Source organism: Anser cygnoides, chromosome 3 (assembly GCF_040182565.1).
Source record: "Anser cygnoides isolate HZ-2024a breed goose chromosome 3, Taihu_goose_T2T_genome, whole genome shotgun sequence".
Classification (NCBI taxonomy): Eukaryota; Metazoa; Chordata; class Aves; order Anseriformes; family Anatidae; genus Anser; species Anser cygnoides.
In genome coordinates, this window is record NC_089875.1 from 73185407 (window position 1) to 73204992 (window position 19586).

Here is a 19586-nt window from a genome sequence, read left to right on the forward strand (position 1 = left end):
ACAGGCAAATTATTCTGTGCAATGTGTTTGTGGCTGTATGCAAAATAATAAAAAGATTTTGAGACAGATTATTTGCAATTGGAGCTCATTAATGAGGTAGATGAATTGTAAGCCTGATTAAATGATATAGATAAAACAAACTAGCCTTCAAATACATCTATACGTGAAATTTTATGCTTGATTTTAATTTGTATGTCTCTGAATATTACATGAGTTGTCTAATTAAATTGAATAATTAGAATATATCTGAATATGTTATCAGAAAGATTAAATCTGTTTATAGTAAATGTATATTAAAAATTTAGTAATCTTGCTCTTAGTGGATCTCATTTTTAAGTAATTTCTCTTGCTTCAGATACAGGTTAAAGAACATAAACTTTTCAGAGTTTCAAGACGTATATTAGAAAGTCTTGTGTTAGGTGAGTTGCCAGCTAAATAGACTTTACTAACTTTCCATCTCTTTTACTGTGGCCTAGTCGTCAGACATACGGTTCTAAGACCGGCTATACCTTTTATCTGCTTCTCACTGTGGCTAGTAACAGATGCCTCAAGAAGAATAAGAGCAAGATAAGCATGTATGATACTTACCTCCTACTAATCTCTCAGCCTTCAACTGCTTACAGTTTGGAAGCCTCTTCAACCAGCTGGATTTCTATGTGTTTGCTAATGCTGTGTTACTTTTTCATGCCTTGGTATCACTGCCAAACTTTAATCTTTTTTTAGGTCATCTACAGTTATCTAGAACAGCATAGATCCCAGTACAGAAATCTATGAAGCCTTCTCTTTCTCAGCTGTGAAGACCAGTTATTTACTCCTATACTCTGTTTTATACCTTTTGAGGAATTATTATCTGTGCCATGTCTCTTACTTTGTATGCCGTGGCTGTTAAGCTTTCCTAAAAAGCTTTGGCTAGGGACTTTCAAAACTCTTGGAAATCTAACTAGATCATTGCACTCCGTCTGTGTGCTTGTAAACCTGCAGAGGCTTACCTTTACAAAAGCTGCATTGACTCTTCTCAAGTCATCCAGGTGGCTGCTAATTCAATTCTTCATAATGATTTATACTAATTTGTTCGGATATCAGGTTTACAGGCCTGAAGCTCTCAAGATACTCCATGAAAAAATTACTGAAACTTAATGTTGTGCTTGCCACCTTCCAGTGTGTATTAAGGAGATTTACAAATAGTTACTGTTCGTTTTGTCAATTTATTTTCTTTACTTTTTATGTAGTCACTTCATTTTCTTTGACAAGTCTCCCACAAAGAAGAGTTCTGGCATGAGGATCTCTACAGTTCCTTTCCCACACCAGTGGAAGGTGTGAAGTTAGCTTGTCTCCAGTGATCTTGTCTTCTCTGAGTGCTCCTCTTACACGTTCATTATCAGTTGGCTCTACAGACTCCTTTGCATCCTTTGCAGGCTTTCTTGTTCCTCATGTGTTTGAAGGAATATTTATTAGTAGTTTGCTAGTTGTTCCTCAGGCTAGTTTTTTTTTTTTTTTTCTTCTCATTTAATATGCCGCAATTTGCGATGTTTTCTATTTTCTTCATTTGTACATGTCTTCTAATTTCTCCCTTTATATTCTGTTGTGTTTATTTGTGCTGTTTTTTATTGCCATTACCTAAGTCTTAATAAATGGTCGTGTACTGGCCTTGTACCCATCACGTGGTATCCTTAGTTTCCACACTACCTGTAGGGATTTAATTTTTGTCCTTTTGATGTCTTTAAGTGTCCTCATTTTTATGTATACTTCCAGAGTTATTGTGCAATGAAGGCAGAGATTTCATAAATAGCTTTTCCTGCTGTACTTGTGAGAACTTGTGTGCAGACCAGGTAGTTAGAAATTTGTGAGATTTATACTTCCAAAACCAACGTAAGTGCACAAACAGCACACGAATTACATATGTACAGCATGATAGAACATTTTAAAAGCTATCACATGTTATTTCAATAATGTGGATACAGATTTTGATAGCCTGGTGCATTTTTCAGTGGCTTTGTCAGACTAATCAAGCTGAGTTCAGGGTGCATTAGAAGCACTCTGTAGAGCATTCCATCTGTAGAAGAAAAATCATTACTGAGCCTTTTCTCATGACATGATACCTGAATCTCCTGGTCTGTTGGGCTAAATTTGTGATGTGCATCAAAGTGAACAAAGGAGACTGTTTTTTTTCAGTATAAATTAGTCAGTTACTAGAATTTTAACCCTTCAAAGTAGAAGTCATTCTTTTAATGAGTATTTTTGAATAGGCTGGTTCTAAGTAACCTAGATGTAGACATCTGCTCTTTCATTTTTGAAAGGTGTTTTGAACTATAGGAATGGAAGCTGTATGCCATTTTGAGAAATGCTGAGATAAATTTCACTTGGAAAGATCAGTTAATGCTCATACAGATGCTATAGGTTGTCCTTTTATACATATCCAAGAAACTAATAGTCTAGTTCTTTGGGTATCGGCATAGTTCAGTCAGTTTTACCCAACTGTATGTCTGTTCTGTAAAGTATAAAATGTCATTTATGATAAATAAATTATAAATTAAATATTTAACTTTTATTTATTCTTCTGAAGCATTCTTAAATACCTTAGTAAGTACAGATTGTTACTGCTGATACTCACGCACCTTAGCTTTACTTATTTAAGGAGAATAATTATCAGAACTCTTTCTAAAAGCAAACTTATCCTGTGGTATTTTCCCCCCTATTTTAGGTAAATATGCTGAAGATATATTTGGTGAACTTTTCAACGAAGCACACAGTTTCTCATTTAGAGTCAACTCCCTACAAGAACGTGTGGATCGCCTATCTGTCAGTGTTACGCAACTTGATCCAAAGGAAGAAGAACGTAAGTTAATGTCTGCATTGAAGATTTCTTATTTCGTCCCCCTAAAATCACTGATACGTGAAATAGAAATAAGAATAGCTTAAATTATATTTATATGAACACAGAGCAGAGCATCATGAAAGTGAGGTTCATTTCTGTTTCTGCTACTGGCTGTTTTTATAGCCTTGAGCAGCTTTCTGAGCTCAAAATTTTCATGGTTACTGAACACTACTGTTGCCAACAACTTTACATAAAAATTGCTATAGGAGTTTGTGTCTCTTCAGTAGTATTATGTATTAGTGTTAGTAATATTAATAAATTGTGATATTATGGGAATTCCTGAGAATGCATCCTTATTCTTTTCCTTAGTAACTTTCCTACTCATTCCCATGGGATGTAACCATTTGTCCAGATAGGGTTTTTGCACTTAACTTGATAACATCTTATATTTTGTATGAACTTGTATAGCTCCATTTATGATGCTATATACTCCCTTGGATTCTTCCTAAATAGCTTTCAGTAATATAAAGATTGGTAGCATTGAGAAAACAAGTACTTCTAACAGTCAATAGGATATGGCTAGTGCTTATAAAATAGAATTTTTATGGGATTGAAATGATGCATGGACTTTGTGATTATTATAAGAACAATGACCAGCTAATATGCAAACATCATGACACTTTTTTGTCTTCCTTGGATATCTGCTGGTTACAGGTGAAACTATGAAAGTTCCTGTAACCCCAGTTTTAGGGTATTCTAGACTATGTGGCTAAGACCTGGAAAGTCGAGCAACATCCCGTCATGAAAAATAACTTCAGATTGCTTGTGGGACCCAATTTTAAAGTATAGAAAGCTGTTTCAGTTCCAAATGTCTAGGTATGATGGTGGCATGTCATACAGGAACAACAAAGCATCAAGCCAGGAGCATGTTCTCAGGCTGTTTTGTTACCTATGTTGCAATTTCACTATTAGAAAAATCACGCTAAGGAAGTTTAGATTCTGTACATTGTGTGACAATTATTTCAGAGCAGGTTTTGAAAGACAGCTGTTCACAGCTTGTGGCAGATTTTCCAGAAAACCATGACTCGCCTAGGGGAATTCTTACATTAATGGGATTTTCCAAGTCTCTTGACAACTGAGCATAAATCATACACATACACCTCTTTTTCCAATAAAATACCATGTTTACTATGATCGGATAATGACACAAATCTGTTAGTGTACAGTAACAAATTGTCAGTAACAAATTGTCAGCCATTGTAATCTTGTAACAGCTGCAAGACTCTAGAGTATTGATGTCATTTCCACGTTTACCCTAGAGAACTTTGTTACTCTTTTAGATCAGAGTGGGATTTATGGTGATATGGCACATCTGGCATGGCAACCATTCACATTCCAGGAAAATAAAGAGACCGTCATACAGAAATGTCTTAAGGATGTTACAGGATAGTGAGATGGAAATTTGTACTTTACAGTGTAAGTGGCCTTTGACAAGTGTGGTTGTAGGTTTCAGAACTACATATTCATACCTATTTGATGTTAAAGAATTGCCAGAAATATTTTTAAATAGTCTGTAGTACCAAATGCACCAGATCAATAACTTGTCACAGAACTGCATATGTATTTGCTAAGCTGCATATGTAAGAAAAGAGACTGAATAAAGGAAACGAGGCTACAAAGAGGTCTACTTGATCGAGTCCAGAGCAGCTAATAGTGACATGAATCTGATACCCTGGATTTGTCTCTCATTCCATAAAAGAGATAGAATTGTACGTTCTAAGATTCTGTGAAAAGAACAATGACTGCTAGTACTTCGGAGGAACACATACAGTCCTCAGCGTCAGGAGCTATTAAATGACTGCTTTTGTTAACTAAGAATATCCAGTCCTTGAGCCAGTCCTTGAGCCATCCCCAGCGTTCCTTATTCACAAAAGTCTGTCCAGAATGAGTCACCAGACGAGAGCAAAAGAGATGAGAGGAAACCTGGCATTCTAGTTCTGTAAAGATCAGGGATCAGGAAACCTTTTCACCTTCAGTATCCTCTTTGGGGCTTGAAATTTAGTAGTTTATCACAAATGATCTTGTTTTAGTCTTGGTCATAGCTAAAATAGCTGGAAACTTGTAATGCATGAAGGTTTGCAGAAGACATTTGGATTTACCTTTCTTACCTTTCCTAACCCAGTCAAGGATTAAGCAAATTTCAGTACTTCTATTCAGCTAACAGCATGTGCAAAATGGGCTATGCTTGCAAAATGAGTCTCATTTGATAGTTCTTTGCCAGCAGGCAGTAATAAAAGATGTAATGTGTTCCTTTGGGCCCAATGCTATTACACAAGAGGAAAAAAATTAAGATTCATTTAAAGCTAAGCAGCACGAGCAAAACCAGCACAAGTCAGATTCACTGAACAAGGTTCAGATACTTGACAAAGTGTTTCTGGTAGAGCCAAAGTAGAAAAAAGCTCTAGAATTTTTGAGTAGTCTGAGTGTTTTCTCATCGTTTGGAATTATTACAATATCTGAAAGAATAAAACCAAATGAAACCAAGGTTAAGACTGTGTACTGAAGAACTTGACTCCTGGCATACAATCCTTCTGTCATGGAAGAATTGCTTGGCAGCTACGAAGTAGCTGTGGTCCGTGTACTTAGGAAAATGGGAGACTCGGTTAACTTTCAAATCAGTGTTGTCAGCCCATTGTGAGACTCGGGGCAAAGGATAGTAAATCCCATTGTAGAGGCAGCTCACTCACCATCTCTAGCCTCCTGAAGAGGAATTTGGTGAATTGCATATAAATGTAATAAAAGTTCAGAAGAGGGAGCACATGAAAATTGGGTCAAGAGCTCTACATATAACACATTAACGTGGAGAATAACACTGTTGTCAATTAATTCATAAACAAATTTACCACCAAAGTCAACTAAAGAAAAAGACAGTTCAATTAAGCTGTGTAGTAGGACCCTTTTCTTGGCACTTCTCCGTGCAACTGAATGTTGGATTTGAGCGCGTGTCCCTCTCAAAGATCCTGTCAGATGGCTGAGCTCCAGCTGCTTTCTTTTGCTTCTCTGCTTTTTCTTCCGGTTTTCTTAGCCCTTGATTCAATTTGGGGGTTATTTAGTAAGTAAATCAGTTCTAAATTTGTGTGTCCAAGGCTCAATGGAGCAGTGTCAAAGCCATGATATTGCATAATTTGGTCTTTGTATATAAAGAGGGATGTGGACAAAATGTCATTTGTTGAATAATGTAGCGGCTTTGTTGAGACCCACCAGCAAATTCGCTGCTTGATGCAGCTGGGTGATTCAGTTCCCTCACGTGCTGCTCTGGGCTTCCTAGTGCCACGTGCTGCATTTAAAGCAACTTCTTAGTCCTCCTACAACGATTGCTCTAGCATTTGTCTCCTCTTTGTTTACCTGTAGTAGTTAAGCTACATAAATTCCCTATCCAAAAAGTGCTTGAGCTGCTGTTGTTTTTACGAGTATGATAGAACATTTGAATTGCTTGTCTTGGGGACAAGCCCATAGGAAAGTAGTTTCTATCCTGGAGAAGCAATCTCTCAGCTTAGCAAGTATTAGACCTGCAGTGACTAGTCAGAAGTATTCTGATGGGCGAGAAACCTGGTAGGTGTGAGGTTCTAGGCTTTGGTGAAGTTGAATCGTTATATATAATATATTTATTTATTTATTTATATTTATATATTTTTTTTAATCTTTATATATAATATATATATATGTATGAAGTGGAAATCAGACTTCAGGATTGGACTGTCTTCAGGAACTGAATCACACAAATCTTTAATGAAAATTTTCAGGAGAAAAAAACAAACATCAACAACAACAAAAAACACAAGAACACCTACCCCCATTAATTACTTTTAATTGGGTTCTTAAGACCATGATGTCCATTAGATATTTACATTGTCATTCTTTCTTCCATGCACTTTTCAAATCACTGGTAAATTTTTGAACAGAGGAAGGGAATCGTAGGCAACTGAATCCATTGATTTGTATATAATTTCTCATAGTCGTTCAGTTCTGCAAGGAGATATAGCTGTGACATTCAAAAGGTCATGGTCTTAAAGTTTTCAGGATGAAATTCTGCAAAAAGTGTAGAGAGAGCTCTAAAAGGAACATATATTATTTTGTGTGTTGGATTGAGTTTAAATGAATAAAACATCTGGTGTCTTTAACATTTTTTTTTCTTATGGTGAGATAAAATGTAATATTTAATATCTTTGAAATGTAAAAGTAGCTACTTTCTGTCAGTACGCAGATGTGCTCTGTACCTAACTTCTGCTACAAATTGGGGATTGCATTTTAATGATACTAAGAGGAGAGAAATCTGAAGAGAGGCTTAATGGGAGGTAAAGCATTATTAAAAGCCATATCAGTAGTACATATTCATATTTCATTGTAGTTCAGCCCAGAAGAAAGCTTTTTATTGTGTATTATTCAAGTGTAATTTAAATACCTGTTTTTTTTCTAGTTTGCTTTTGTTTATGAATAAAAATGGACTTAAATCTTTTTCAAAACCAGGTGTACAAAATGTTGGTGGTTTAGCTTTCTGAGATAAATAATTCTTAATTACATGGAAAGTATTGTGGTTAGAGACAGTTAGACTGGGTGGTAGAATAGGTCTTTTCATACTGTCCCAAGAACAGATAAAGAAAAGATAAACTGGCATTTATTCAGAGTCTTGAATGGGTGTTTAACTAAACTGTGAGCACCTCAACTTTTAAGGAAATATAGACCCTGTTTTTTGTACATAGCAGTAAGCACAAGTGGTGTGACAGATGGACTTTTGGAGAAGTGTAGCCATACAAAATATAAGATCTTGGGCCATACAAAGACTTTGGTGCTGATTAGGAGTTAGGCAACTGGAGGCTCAAATTTATGAGCATTAAGTTAAATCCCTGCAGCATTTCTAACTCCTCCTTCAGTGTCCCCCATCTCCCCACACCTGAATTCACACATACAACCCGTTTGCTCTCTCGCTGTGCTACTTTGTCACTCAGCCAAAGCTAAGTGGCCAGATGACCAGCCAGGTTCTCGCGTTTTTCCCACCCTGGAGGTGGGAAGCCACACACATGGCGCTGCTGTTTCCTAGCCAGCTGGCAAGCTAAACAAGCGGCTTTGTGAGCCAAACTGTGGTTATATACGGTGCCCAGGGTCATATCCTGTGTTTGCAACATGCCATTTACCCAATCCCTTTCTGTAGGCTAGTTACATCAGTATTTTGTCATAATTCTCAGTACTTTGTGTTCTGTGCCCTTTCATTTCCTTAATAATATCATAATTTAGTCAGTTGTTTTGAATAATGGCATGCTTTTCATTGAATACCTTTCACTGAATGTCAATGCAGGAAATGCTTTTGGCTGTTTGGAATTCAGCAGTGTGTGTTTTCTCTGAAGATCTTTGCTCTTTAGCCTAGTAGAGAGGAAGTAATCTACACTTACTGGCTGTTGATTGATTATCCTCGGGTGTGATGTTCCCTTGTACATGTTTTTAAAAAGTGGAAATTAAAATAAGAAAATGGAGATTATGAACAAGCCCAGCTGTATTTGCTCACTAGAGATCAAGTATGGAATGCAAATAAAGAGTTTGTAGAATAATGAATGTCTCAGTAATATGGTGTCACATACCCTGTGAATATTTTAATATTGAAACAAAGAACTGAATTCATATTTAGTACAATAAATTTATTTAATTGCTTTCAGAATGTTGACAGGTTCAAAGTGAAGCATGCTAACTTGCTTTTTTTTACTGGCATAGTCTCCAATAAATAACAGGCAGTTAAAGACTTGCAAGATTACCAGGCAACTCTCAACAAGTATGTTTGGTAAGATTTGCAAAACTAGCAACCTGAAAAACAGCTAAAACATAAAAGATTCTAAAAAAAAAAAAAATAAAAAAATGGGTTTTTAGATTAGGCAAACCCTAGTTCTTTTATTTTATTTGTGAACTTTTGCCAGCAAAAAAACATGTACTTCATGACAGGTACAAAATATGTATGGTTATTTATGAGTACAAAAATACCTGTAGAAACTGAGACTCCTAGCTGGTATTTGTACATTATAACACTTCTTTCACACACTTAAAAAGGCTTCTGAGCAGCTAATTAAAGGTATTAAAAGAATAAAAGATACTGTAATGAAATACAATCTAAGGGTAAAGAGGAGCAAACTTCAGCACCCACAACCTTGCCAACTGCAATAAACTTCAAAAGCCAAACTGAAAATCACATAAATCCTATCTTTAGCCTCACAAAGGATGCTGCTAATACATTTAGGTAAGAAGAGAGAACATTCCATGAATTGCAAGCCCTCTGGAAAAAATCCTGCCTTCTGCCTCTTTGTGATTATACAATAGAAATCCAGCTCTGCCTGTGTGTTTATGCACAGACACTTGTATGTGTTATAGGAAACAGAGTAAACACAGCTTTTGGCTTAAGTCAATGTAGTCTTTAAAAAAAAAATAGTTGCAAAAGACCCTAGTGATTTTCTCTAAAGAATTGAAATGGGGGAGGCATCCTCTCATCTTGGGTAAACGGGCACTACTGTCAGCATAAATATATATATATATGTTTATTTTATACACACACACACGTAGATATATTTCTTAATAAATGAAATGAATGTAATGAAAATGCTCTCTTTGTATCGTGTTATAAAATTGCCTGCTTTCAGTATCAGTTGTTTGTGATTTTATTTTACTTTTTAAAATATCTGAACCAGTGAAAAGGGCTGCTGACTTATTTAGCTTATTTGACAGAGGCTACAAAGTAAGTCTTGAGACACACGTGGGCTTCACAGAAGTAGTAAATGACCATCACAGAGAAATAGTAACGTGACACTGAACAGGTATCCTGTTCCAGGAATTGAAGGTGTAGGTTTCATCAAGTAGTCACTTTTCCATTGATCTTTTTCTAAATTTCAGTGATTGTGAGATAAAAAAATATAGGCAGGCTTTAGCAACAGAAAGTCAATATGTTTCAAGTCCCTGTTTAATCTATTGAATTCATCTAGTTTTATTTTTCCTTTGAATCTTACATAATGGTCATTGATATTCGTAATTTAGTGTACTTAAAAACTCAAGGTGTCTCACCTGAATTAAACAGAGTGGTCTCATCTCAATTAAACACTCTGATTAAAAAAACAGCATTTGACTACTTTCATGTGTTGGAACAAAGTGTTCCTTCCATTAAAACTCACTGATATCAGTAGAAGAAGTTTAAGTGATTTGCTGGTTTGGCATCTCGAAGGGCCTTTGGACGAGCTGCTGCCTACATGCAAGGAACAGAAATGTTAATGACAGACAAAGGTAAAATCACCTCAAAACAGAGAGTTTTAGTGCTAAAAGGATTATGAAATGGAGTTGGTAGATGCTATCGGGTATTTCTGAACTACAGAATTGTATTTTACAGCTACGTTAAGCAATTTGTTGAACTACTTTGGAGAGAGAGAGTTCTGATAATCTGTCTAGGTGAGCAAAAGTTTTCTAGGAAGCTAAATAAAGGGTAATGAACTAGAACATTACAAACATGTTTTTCACATAATCTGACAGTATCTTGCCATGGCAGTAGTGCTAGATGAATTTATATTTGCTGAACATGCATTTGTGCTGCGCATAAGGTAATAGTCATAATGCTTAATATTTGTATTCTGTCATTAAGCAATTCCAGATTAAACCAAATAAACTATCTTTGGCCTTTTTTATTAAAATGGCAATATCCCCTTTCAGTGTCATTGCAGGACATTACAATGAGGAAAGCTTTCCGCAGTTCCACAATTCAAGATCAGCAGCTGTTTGACCGCAAAACTCTGCCTATTCCTTTGCAAGAAACTTACGACATTTGTGAGCAGCCTCCTCCACTTAACATTCTCACCCCTTACAGGTTAGTGTAAAAAAAAAAAAATCAAAGCCAATTTCTAGCTGATTTTTTTTGTAATAAAGACGTAATATATTCAGTCACTTTGCTCATGTTGAGTAGCACTTGAAAATCTGAGGAGCCACACTAGAAAACTATGAAGCTGCTTGAGGAATACAGGCAGCAGAAGACATTTTAAGTGTTAAAACCTTACTCAAGTTTACTCAGATTTTACCCTAATCTAACAATGGTAATAAAAAGTCTTTTTGATTTGTATATATTAAACCGTGTAAATGATGATGGATGAGAAGTGAAGAAAACAAGTGGTTAAATATGTAGAAAGAAAGGTTTTTAATGGAAGCGAATGTTGTCTGCTGATCCAAAGCTAATTTAAATCAGTAGTTACAACACTAGCACTCAAATTTACTTAAAATTTGTAGAGCAAGATTTAAGTTATTGAACTAGGAGTTCACTTATTTAGGATACTCTTTTCAACTACAATTTGTATTAGTTACTTGTCTAAAATTGAGACCTTGAACACAAAGAAAGATGGTAAAGACTGATGGCATAGGAGGTCGGTGTTCATCTTTTTAATGTTCATCATCAGCAAAATATGTCAGGGATACTGATACATGCCTGGAATACTAGATGTTCCATAATATGCCTTTATTTTGCCTTAATGTTTGAATTCATGTGTTGTCAAGTAAACAGCATGTCCTGTTCGGGTGACTGTATTACAGGGATGATGGAAAAGAGGGTTTGAAGTTTTATACCAATCCTTCATACTTCTTTGACCTGTGGAAGGAAAAAATGTTGCAGGACACTGAGGACAAAAGAAAGGAAAAGAGGAAGCAGAAGGTATGTATGTTATCTTTGTATAGCTCCTGATGTGTTTTTTTTTTTTCCTGTAAAGGGTTTACTTGCACGTATGGTACATTTTTGGTTATGCTATTAATAGCAACTCAAACTTTACAGAGACAATTATGGTTCTCTTCATTCAAGTAAAAATACTTGTATTCATTCAGTGCCATCAAGTTTAACAAATAAATATTTAATAATAAAATAATATGGAAGGGCCTAGAGCTTTTATGCTGTCTTAATGTAACTAACAGCATGTTGATCAGAACATGGAAGTCTTCTAGCTCAACGAAGAGAAAAAGGAGGACTACAGCAAGAATAAGGGATTCCACTAGACTACTTTTTTATAGTACAAAGTTCTGACAGCCTCACAGACGGAGAAAAAAATGAAATCCTTATAAATAGGTTTACTCTAAACTAGGAATAAATTGGTGGGAATTGAGTAATTGGTGTATATTTTCTTAAAATCAAATAATCTTGAAAAGGCAATGCTACTTTCTGTTTCACCATTATTTTGTATATTTCAACACAGAGACAACAAATATAATTGATCTGGAATTTTATTTCAGACAGTATAAGAAGCTATTTGTGCAATTATTTTTCAGTGTATTATTGAGCAAATTATATATTAAATTGAAGCTTCTGTCTGTTACAAGGCTTTTTGGTTTACATATCATGTTTAGACTGAAATTATATTTTTTTCTTGCACTCGAATTGGGATTGTTTTTCATTATTTTGTGGCTGATGTTTAAATGCAACTAATTTAAAAACACTGTCTTAGTTGTCATTTTCTTTTTTGCACAACTCTCCTACAGCAGAAAAATCTAGATCGTCCTCATGAACCAGAAAAAGTGCCAAGGGCACCTCATGACAGACGGAGGGAGTGGCAGAAGTTAGCCCAAGGTCCGGAGCTCGCAGAAGACGATGCTAACCTTTTACATAAGCATATTGAAGTTGCTAATGGCCCAGCTTCACATTTTGAATCAAGGTTACTCTTTATTTTTTCTATCCTATATTAAGTATAGATATTTGTGCTATACAGCAAACATGCTCGAGGAATGTTAGATGATGAGATGCTACTGCTGTTCTTGAAATGCATTGAAAATCATTGATTTAGCTCTATCAAAAATCAGTTTTAAAATTCTCGGCCAGTGTATCTTTTAAAGAGGTGTTGTTATCGTGTTACTGGAGTCATCCGTCTGTGACTTGAAGGAAGTGTAGTCCCTACATTCCAGCCTTGACCTACAAAATCCCTATTATTCCAGTCTCTTGATCTTTCTTATAGCAGACACTGCCAAGACTATATGGTGGGTGTGATGTGAACAAATGTCCACTTGGAACTTGGATGCAATTGCTGAGCTTCTCTTTACTCATGAGCAAATCCAAGATTTGATTGATGTTTCTGGTTACAGTCTATTATGAAATCCAACCTGTTGGATTCTCATTTCACAGCACGTATTTGCAGGTGGCTAAAAGCAGCATTTTACATGGTACACCTCCTGTGTTTCCTCTTGTGGTGCTTGTCCAAAAGCAAGTCGATTCTATCATCTGAGAAAAAAAGAAGGCTGACAAATAATGTTAGCAGGTTTTTTTTTTTTTTTTTTTTTTTGAGGGGGAGGTGGATTTGGGGGGTTGGTTTGCCTTTTGTTTTGTTTTGTTAAAATTGATTTGTTGTTCTCCAAAAAAATATATATAAAAAAATCCTCTTTCCTTCACTGGCCAAGGGAGTATTTTGTTTAACTCAATAAGGCTTTCAAACAAACTTAAGCGTAGCAGTGAATGATTGTAACAGCTGTAGGTGACAGTGTTTTGTGTCTGAAAAATGGAAAAACCTGCTTGTAGAAAACTTCTCTTTGAGTTCATAAAGTAAAAATGGTCTCAGTTCAGGCAGTAGGGTACTACTCAAGTTATGGCGATGAGCATTTGTCTGGGAACAGCTTTGTGATATCTTATTTTTGTAAACTGCTATGTCAAGTAGTTGACAGAAACACTTGCCTGCTGTCATTTTTTTGTGTTGTACACCAGATTCCATATTAGATACACTTGTTGCAGGAGTCCTTTTTTGTCCAGGACCATTATCTCAGTAACAGTAATGAAATTATGAATAATGCTGTAGTGCTTGGGAGCACTCCCAGTGCAGAAGATGTTGTTCAGACACAGAACAGCACAGTGCTTTTCAACACGGTAAGAGCTATGCCCCCTGAGGATTTAATAGGCGTAGATACTACAGTCAGTGCTTGTAGTATGTGGAAACATGAGTACCACTATAAATGTTGGACAGTGTTCGTAAACATGTGTCATCTAAATTTAACAGAAAATTTTGGACAGATACTAATATTTTTAATTGAGTAGTTGATTAAAATTTCCTAACTGATCAGGTCCTTAAGGAGTATCAAAAGTTGTCATTAACAAGTAAGTTGAATCATTTTGAGCTGTCTTTGTATATAGCTGTATTTTCTGCTGCTACGCAATAGTAGACCTTTAAATTATCTGTTGTATAGCTACGAAGTATTAGGTCTGAAGTAGTATGTTCTCCATATATATTGGAATATAGAACCTCTGACAAGTTCAACTGAATCACTGAAGTTGTAAATTCTACCACTTGATGGATGGTTCATGAATGTTGTAAAAGAATGTGGTTGTTCGTATCTAGGGATTGAGGAGTTGAAACCATTACCAAGTGTAATCCCTGTTGCATAGTACTGTCTGTTATGTATATATTTCAGATTGTATTGGTATGTTTACTTAACTCAAAGTAATGTGACTAATGAACAGTAAGATCACACACTTAGAAATTGTCTGATATATCTGTCAAAAACCAGATTTCAGATATCATAATTGTCTGATACATCTGTTCTAGCCTTTGAGCTGCTAGAAGCAATGGCATGCAAGGTGGAATGTGTTATAAAAAGTCATAGACTATAATACGCAACATTGCTGAAGAGAAGATCTTTGAATTTGGAACCAGAACTGAAGTATAAAGTAGTAGCTGAGGGCAATAATATTTAGATTTAATAAGGCTTATCTTGGACCACTTTTTTGCTATTTTCCTGCAGATCTCAAGCATATGTGGACCATATGGATGGATCGTATTCTCTTTCTGCATTACCCTATAGCCAGATGTCTGAACTTCTGAACAGAGCTGAGGAGCGTGTGTTGGTCCGGCCACATGAACCACCACCACCGCCTCCAATGCATGGAGCAGGAGATGTGAAACCTGTGCCTCCTTGTGTTAGGTAAGGAGTGATCAAGCCACATGCAAATTTACTGGGGAGGTTTAGTTTCCCACCACCCCACTCACTAATCGTTATTTGTGTTACTTCTATGCAGCCCAGGCAGTACACACATTCTGTGTCAGTCCATAGCCCTTATATCTCCACAGCTTCAGGGCCACACAGGAGTTGGGAGAGAGGAGTTAAAATCTAAATCTCATAGTGTGTGATTTTGGAGACAGGCCCCACCTAACCATCAATGTTTTGGCTATGTCACGTTCTGAGGAAAACCGTTTGGAAAATGTTTTTCTGAATGATGGTGGAACCTCAGGATTTAGCACTGGAATTTTGAAAATTTGGAAATCTAACATTTGTACTACTGAGCTGTGTTTCAGCATATATGAAAGGGAGAAAATGTTGTGGTAAGAAGGTCCGATGATGAAACTATATGTTCATTATTACATTCATTACATTTGCTAAATTACAATGACTTTTTTTTTTTTCTCAGTTGTTTTAATTTTCTATTTCTCTATGTTTTTTTGGAACTGGATACGTACTTAGAATATTTCACTCCCCTGTTTCTTATACTCAAAATCTTAGTGTAGGGTCAGGTACATACAACTTGGAATACAGGACAGTTAAGTTCTTACATCAGCGAGATGTTAGTCTCTTGAAAAGAATGTCTTTTTAGTGCTCAGGAGAATACACACAGCAATGCAACGCTCTTTAGATTAGTTTTACCACAGCAGCTGAAAGAAATACTCTAGTACTCTTTCAGGAAAGCAGTTGTACTGTTCCCATTTGTTTTCTTTGATTCGCCTATTCATTGCACAATAATGAGTATGTAGCATATAAATATACCTCTCTGTAGGTACAGTTGATGACCTTTGACATAAGCCTCACTCTCCCTGTCATCAAATCTTAAATACGTTTTTCTATTTCAACTCTTTCTCACTGCTTGTAGTGCTTTGAGGTTTTTGGTTTATTTTTGGTTGGTTGATTTGGTTTAAGGTCTGTGGATTGCAGCAGTTAATCAACTGCTAATTTCCTTACCTCGGGTAAATAACTTGGGTTAATTTAGGGATGGCAGGGGAGAGTAATACTCGGCACAGGAAACATCTGATAAAGATGCAGTTTTGTATAAACTTAGTTAATAGCTGGATGTGAGCAAAGGTCTGTTGGAAGACTGATGCATGCTCTGTATTGAGAATTAGCTTTCTTTGTATGTGAAGTACAAATACCTTGAAATTTTCACAGCACATAACACTTTAATGGGCAGCGTTCAATATTCTTAAGTTGCAGAAATGAACCTCTTACTGTTCTTTCCAGCTCTAATAACTTTTGTCCTGTTTTTGGGTATTTCAGTTCCACACCTGGCTTGGTAGAAAACCGTCCTCAATCACCAGCAACAGGCAGAACACCCGTGTTTGTGAGCCCCACTCCTCCTCCACCACCACCACCACCTCTTCCATCTGCTTTGTCCACTTCGTCATTAAGAGCTGCAATGACCTCCACTCCTCCCCCCCCAGTCCCACCTCCTCCGCCCCCTCCTGCTGCTGCTCTGCAGGCTCCAGCCGTGCCACCTCCACCAGCACCTCTCCAGATAGCTCCTGGAGTCCTACATCCAGCTCCACCTCCAATTGCTCCTCCCCTAGCACAGCCCTCTCCCCCTGTCACTAGAGCTGCACAAGTGTGTGAAGCTGTACCAGTTCACCCAGTTCCTCCCCAAGGTGAAGTACAAGGACTTCCTCCACCACCCCCACCTCCTCCCTTGCCTCCTCCTGGCATTCGACCCTCCTCTCCTGTCACGGTTGCAGCCCTTTCTCACCCTCCCCCTGTTCTGCACCCTCCTCCTGCAACCATTGTCCCCGGCCCTCATGCCCCCCTGATGCCTCCATCTCCACCAGCCCAAGTGATTCCTGCTCCTGAACCCAAACGCCATCCTTCAACTCTTCCTGTGATCAGTGATGCTAGAAGCGTTCTGCTGGAAGCAATACGAAAAGGTAATTTTTTGGCTAATAAGCAACAAAAAGAATGTTCTCGGAAGTGTACTAAATATGCATCACCTTTGAAACATGGAACATTTCACCTGTAAGAAGTTAGTTTAAAGGAACACTTCTTAACTCTTTCTGTTTCTGTTCTCTGCAGTGTGTACGTTGCCAAGCAGACAGATACTTTTTTCAGCTTGTAACGGCACTTATCAGACCTTTAGTTTGGATGGCAAAACTGGTTTTCTGTTAAAGTTAGATTAAAAAGCTGTACATGTGTTTATAGATGATCTATGAAGATTATCTCTTCATTTCTGTTTACTTGGAAATGTACCTATTTCCGATAGCCTACAGATCGTGTAGAAGACAAAAACATTGGTTTTCCACAGACTGCTAGATAAAAGCAGAATAGATAATGGACATTTCAATTTTGATACTATCAGCATATTACAGCGACATCTAAATGACAATCAGAAATTGTTGCTGAAGACTTGAGCTGTTAAGAATCTAATTTTGACATGTCTCAGCACAGTAGTGGAACGGTGGCACAGTCCCCTGCTGGCAAAGCACAAGTGAGTGGCAGAGATGCAGGGCAATGTTTTCCTCATCATCTAGGGAAGGAGCTGGTTGTACAAGCTGTACATTTCAGCCTATGGGCAGAAAAATCCCTGCTGCACTGTGAGCGCTGTTGTTTGACTGTGTGGTATCTTTGAATGGTAAATCTTTCTCAAACGTTTCTCATACTGCACTGTTCTGTTTTTCCCATGCATCTACACCACAGTACAGAATCTGTATTGTACTGTAATATCTGTAGATAGACTATAACACTATTTCAGAATAATTTTGAAAGCATCCGTATGCACTTGAGTTGATAACATCTGAATAAAGAAGTATTGTTTCCAACCAACAATATTTAAATACAACAGTAGTAGAAAACATCAGCAAAAATTAAAAAAAAAAAAAGTGCCTTCTGACACAGTTGATCCCTGAAAAAGCTTTTGACCAAGTCTTGCACAAGAAACAGAGGCTTAAGTTACCATAGCTTAAATTCCAACTATGTACTGTCGGCTGACAACAGAGCCTATTAAGTACAGAATTTAGGTCATATTTAGATGGTGTCAAGATATAGTGTTGTGAATATAAATTCCAAAATATATAATATCTGTCATGTTTTTAACTAAGTTACTGGCATTTTAACTTTATCAGTATGTTATTTCTGCTTTGTGTTTCACCCTTAAGTAATATTTTATCTCAAAATAGGCCATTACATGGTCAAAACTGAGTTACAAGAAATCCTATCTTGTTAGGATACTCAAATAGCTGTAACATATAATTGAAACCACAAAGAGAGAGTATGAAAAATGTTTGGAAAAGCAAATAGTAAAACAGCTTAATCACTTAGAATGGTACTAAAAAGCGTCAGTGTATTTTTAATGGGGAATCAGAAGCAGTAGAAAGACTGATGGTCATGTCTGCTACAGCAGTTCTGACAGAGAACTTCCACCCGAGGAGGACAGTGTCCTCATCCTTTATTTTTGCTTGCAAAGCGTTTTGTGAGTCAGGAGCTAAATGCCTTCTTTAATGATAAAGAAGGATAGTAAGTAACACTGTTGTGTTCTGATGTTCTTCAGGTATTCAGCTGCGCAAAGTTGAAGAGCAACGTGAACAAGAAGCTAAACATGAGCGTATTGAGAATGATGTTGCTACTATACTTTCTCGTCGCATTGCTGTGGAATACAGTGATTCAGAAGATGATTCAGAATTTGATGAAGTGGATTGGTTAGAGTAAAACTAATACATTGCTGTACACTACAAAATCGAATGCTAATGTCCATTGTGGTGCTTGTTCTTTGGAAGTTTGATGGTCATTTCTAGTGTTTTTTGTATTCTTTTCTTTACATAATTAATCCATGTTTTTCTACTTTTCAGTTTACAAAAAACTCCTAGTGCATCTTTGAAACTAAATGTTTTACAGTGGCTTTTATTACACATCTTTTTTTTTTTTTTTGAAGGAACATACTTTGTTCCAATAGACCACTAAGTATTAAGCATGGGCAGCTGTTGTTAGAGTAGCAGTTTCAATTTTTTGGCATATCTTAACTGTGCACTTTGTGAATTTTAAGTTAATGAAGGCAACTGAGATTGACATTCCGAGGGCAGCTGTATGTACTAATGAGCCTTATTCCACTTCTAGAATGTTTTAAAAACATTAAACCTAGCTATCAAGATATCACTGCCTCAATTACATCTGTACACTAAAAGTACATATAGTTAGCAGCACTGAACACACTGAAAGGAAAATGGATTTGGGGGTTTTTATTATTGTTTTATTGTTGTTTTTAAATAATTATGGCCTTATTTGAATGTTTAGAGATTCCCTTTCCCTTCTTCCCTCCCAGGTACATATTGTGTGGTACTATTTTTGCCTGCATAATAAAAGTTTAATTTTTTTTTCTTTGTGAAATCTTCTGACTTAAACATGCTGTGTAACTTATGTAACTGTTAAAATAACAGTTTGATTTAATAAATGGTTCATTTTAAATGTTCCTGGTTGTTGCTTTTTCAGTGAAACCTGCTTTTCACTGCTATAACTGAGGGATACTTGGATTTCACAGATCTAATCTGTGGTCTGCAAAGTTAGGGTAAGTACTGTATACTTTATCAAAGGGCCTGTGTTAAACAAGAAAATGCATCATCTGATGATAAAAGTATATGCATATCTACAAGAAGATGAAATCTTACTGTGATCCATTAGTAAGAAAAGAAAAGAAAAAGAAAAAGAAAAGAAAAGAAAAGAAAAGAAAAGAAAAGAAAAGAAAAGAAAAGAAAAGAAAAGAAAAGAAAAGAAAAGAAAA

The 19586-nt window shown here is 36.5% G+C and overlaps 1 protein-coding gene across 5 annotated transcripts in view; it reads left to right on the forward strand.

Moving 5' to 3' along the window:
- WASF1 (WASP family member 1) overlaps positions 1-19383 on the forward strand; it is an 85856-nt gene extending 66473 nt beyond the window's left edge. The window contains exons 2-9 of one of the 5 annotated variants that reach the window (XM_013175595.3): positions 356-419; positions 2702-2836; positions 10547-10700; positions 11414-11531; positions 12347-12519; positions 14588-14767; positions 16109-16746; positions 18363-19378. In XM_013175595.3, coding sequence (XP_013031049.1) covers positions 10567-10700; positions 11414-11531; positions 12347-12519; positions 14588-14767; positions 16109-16746; positions 18363-18520 — 1401 coding nt within the window. In that variant the 5' untranslated portion in view covers positions 356-419; positions 2702-2836; positions 10547-10566 and the 3' untranslated portion in view covers positions 18521-19378. Of the gene's footprint in view, positions 1-355; positions 420-2701; positions 2837-10546; positions 10701-11413; positions 11532-12346; positions 12520-14587; positions 14768-16108; positions 16747-18362 lie in introns of all 5 variants that reach the window. The other 4 variants (XM_066994428.1, XM_066994427.1, XM_066994429.1 and 1 more) reach the window with 4 other exon arrangements.
- The last annotated feature ends 203 nt before the right edge of the window (positions 19384-19586 follow it).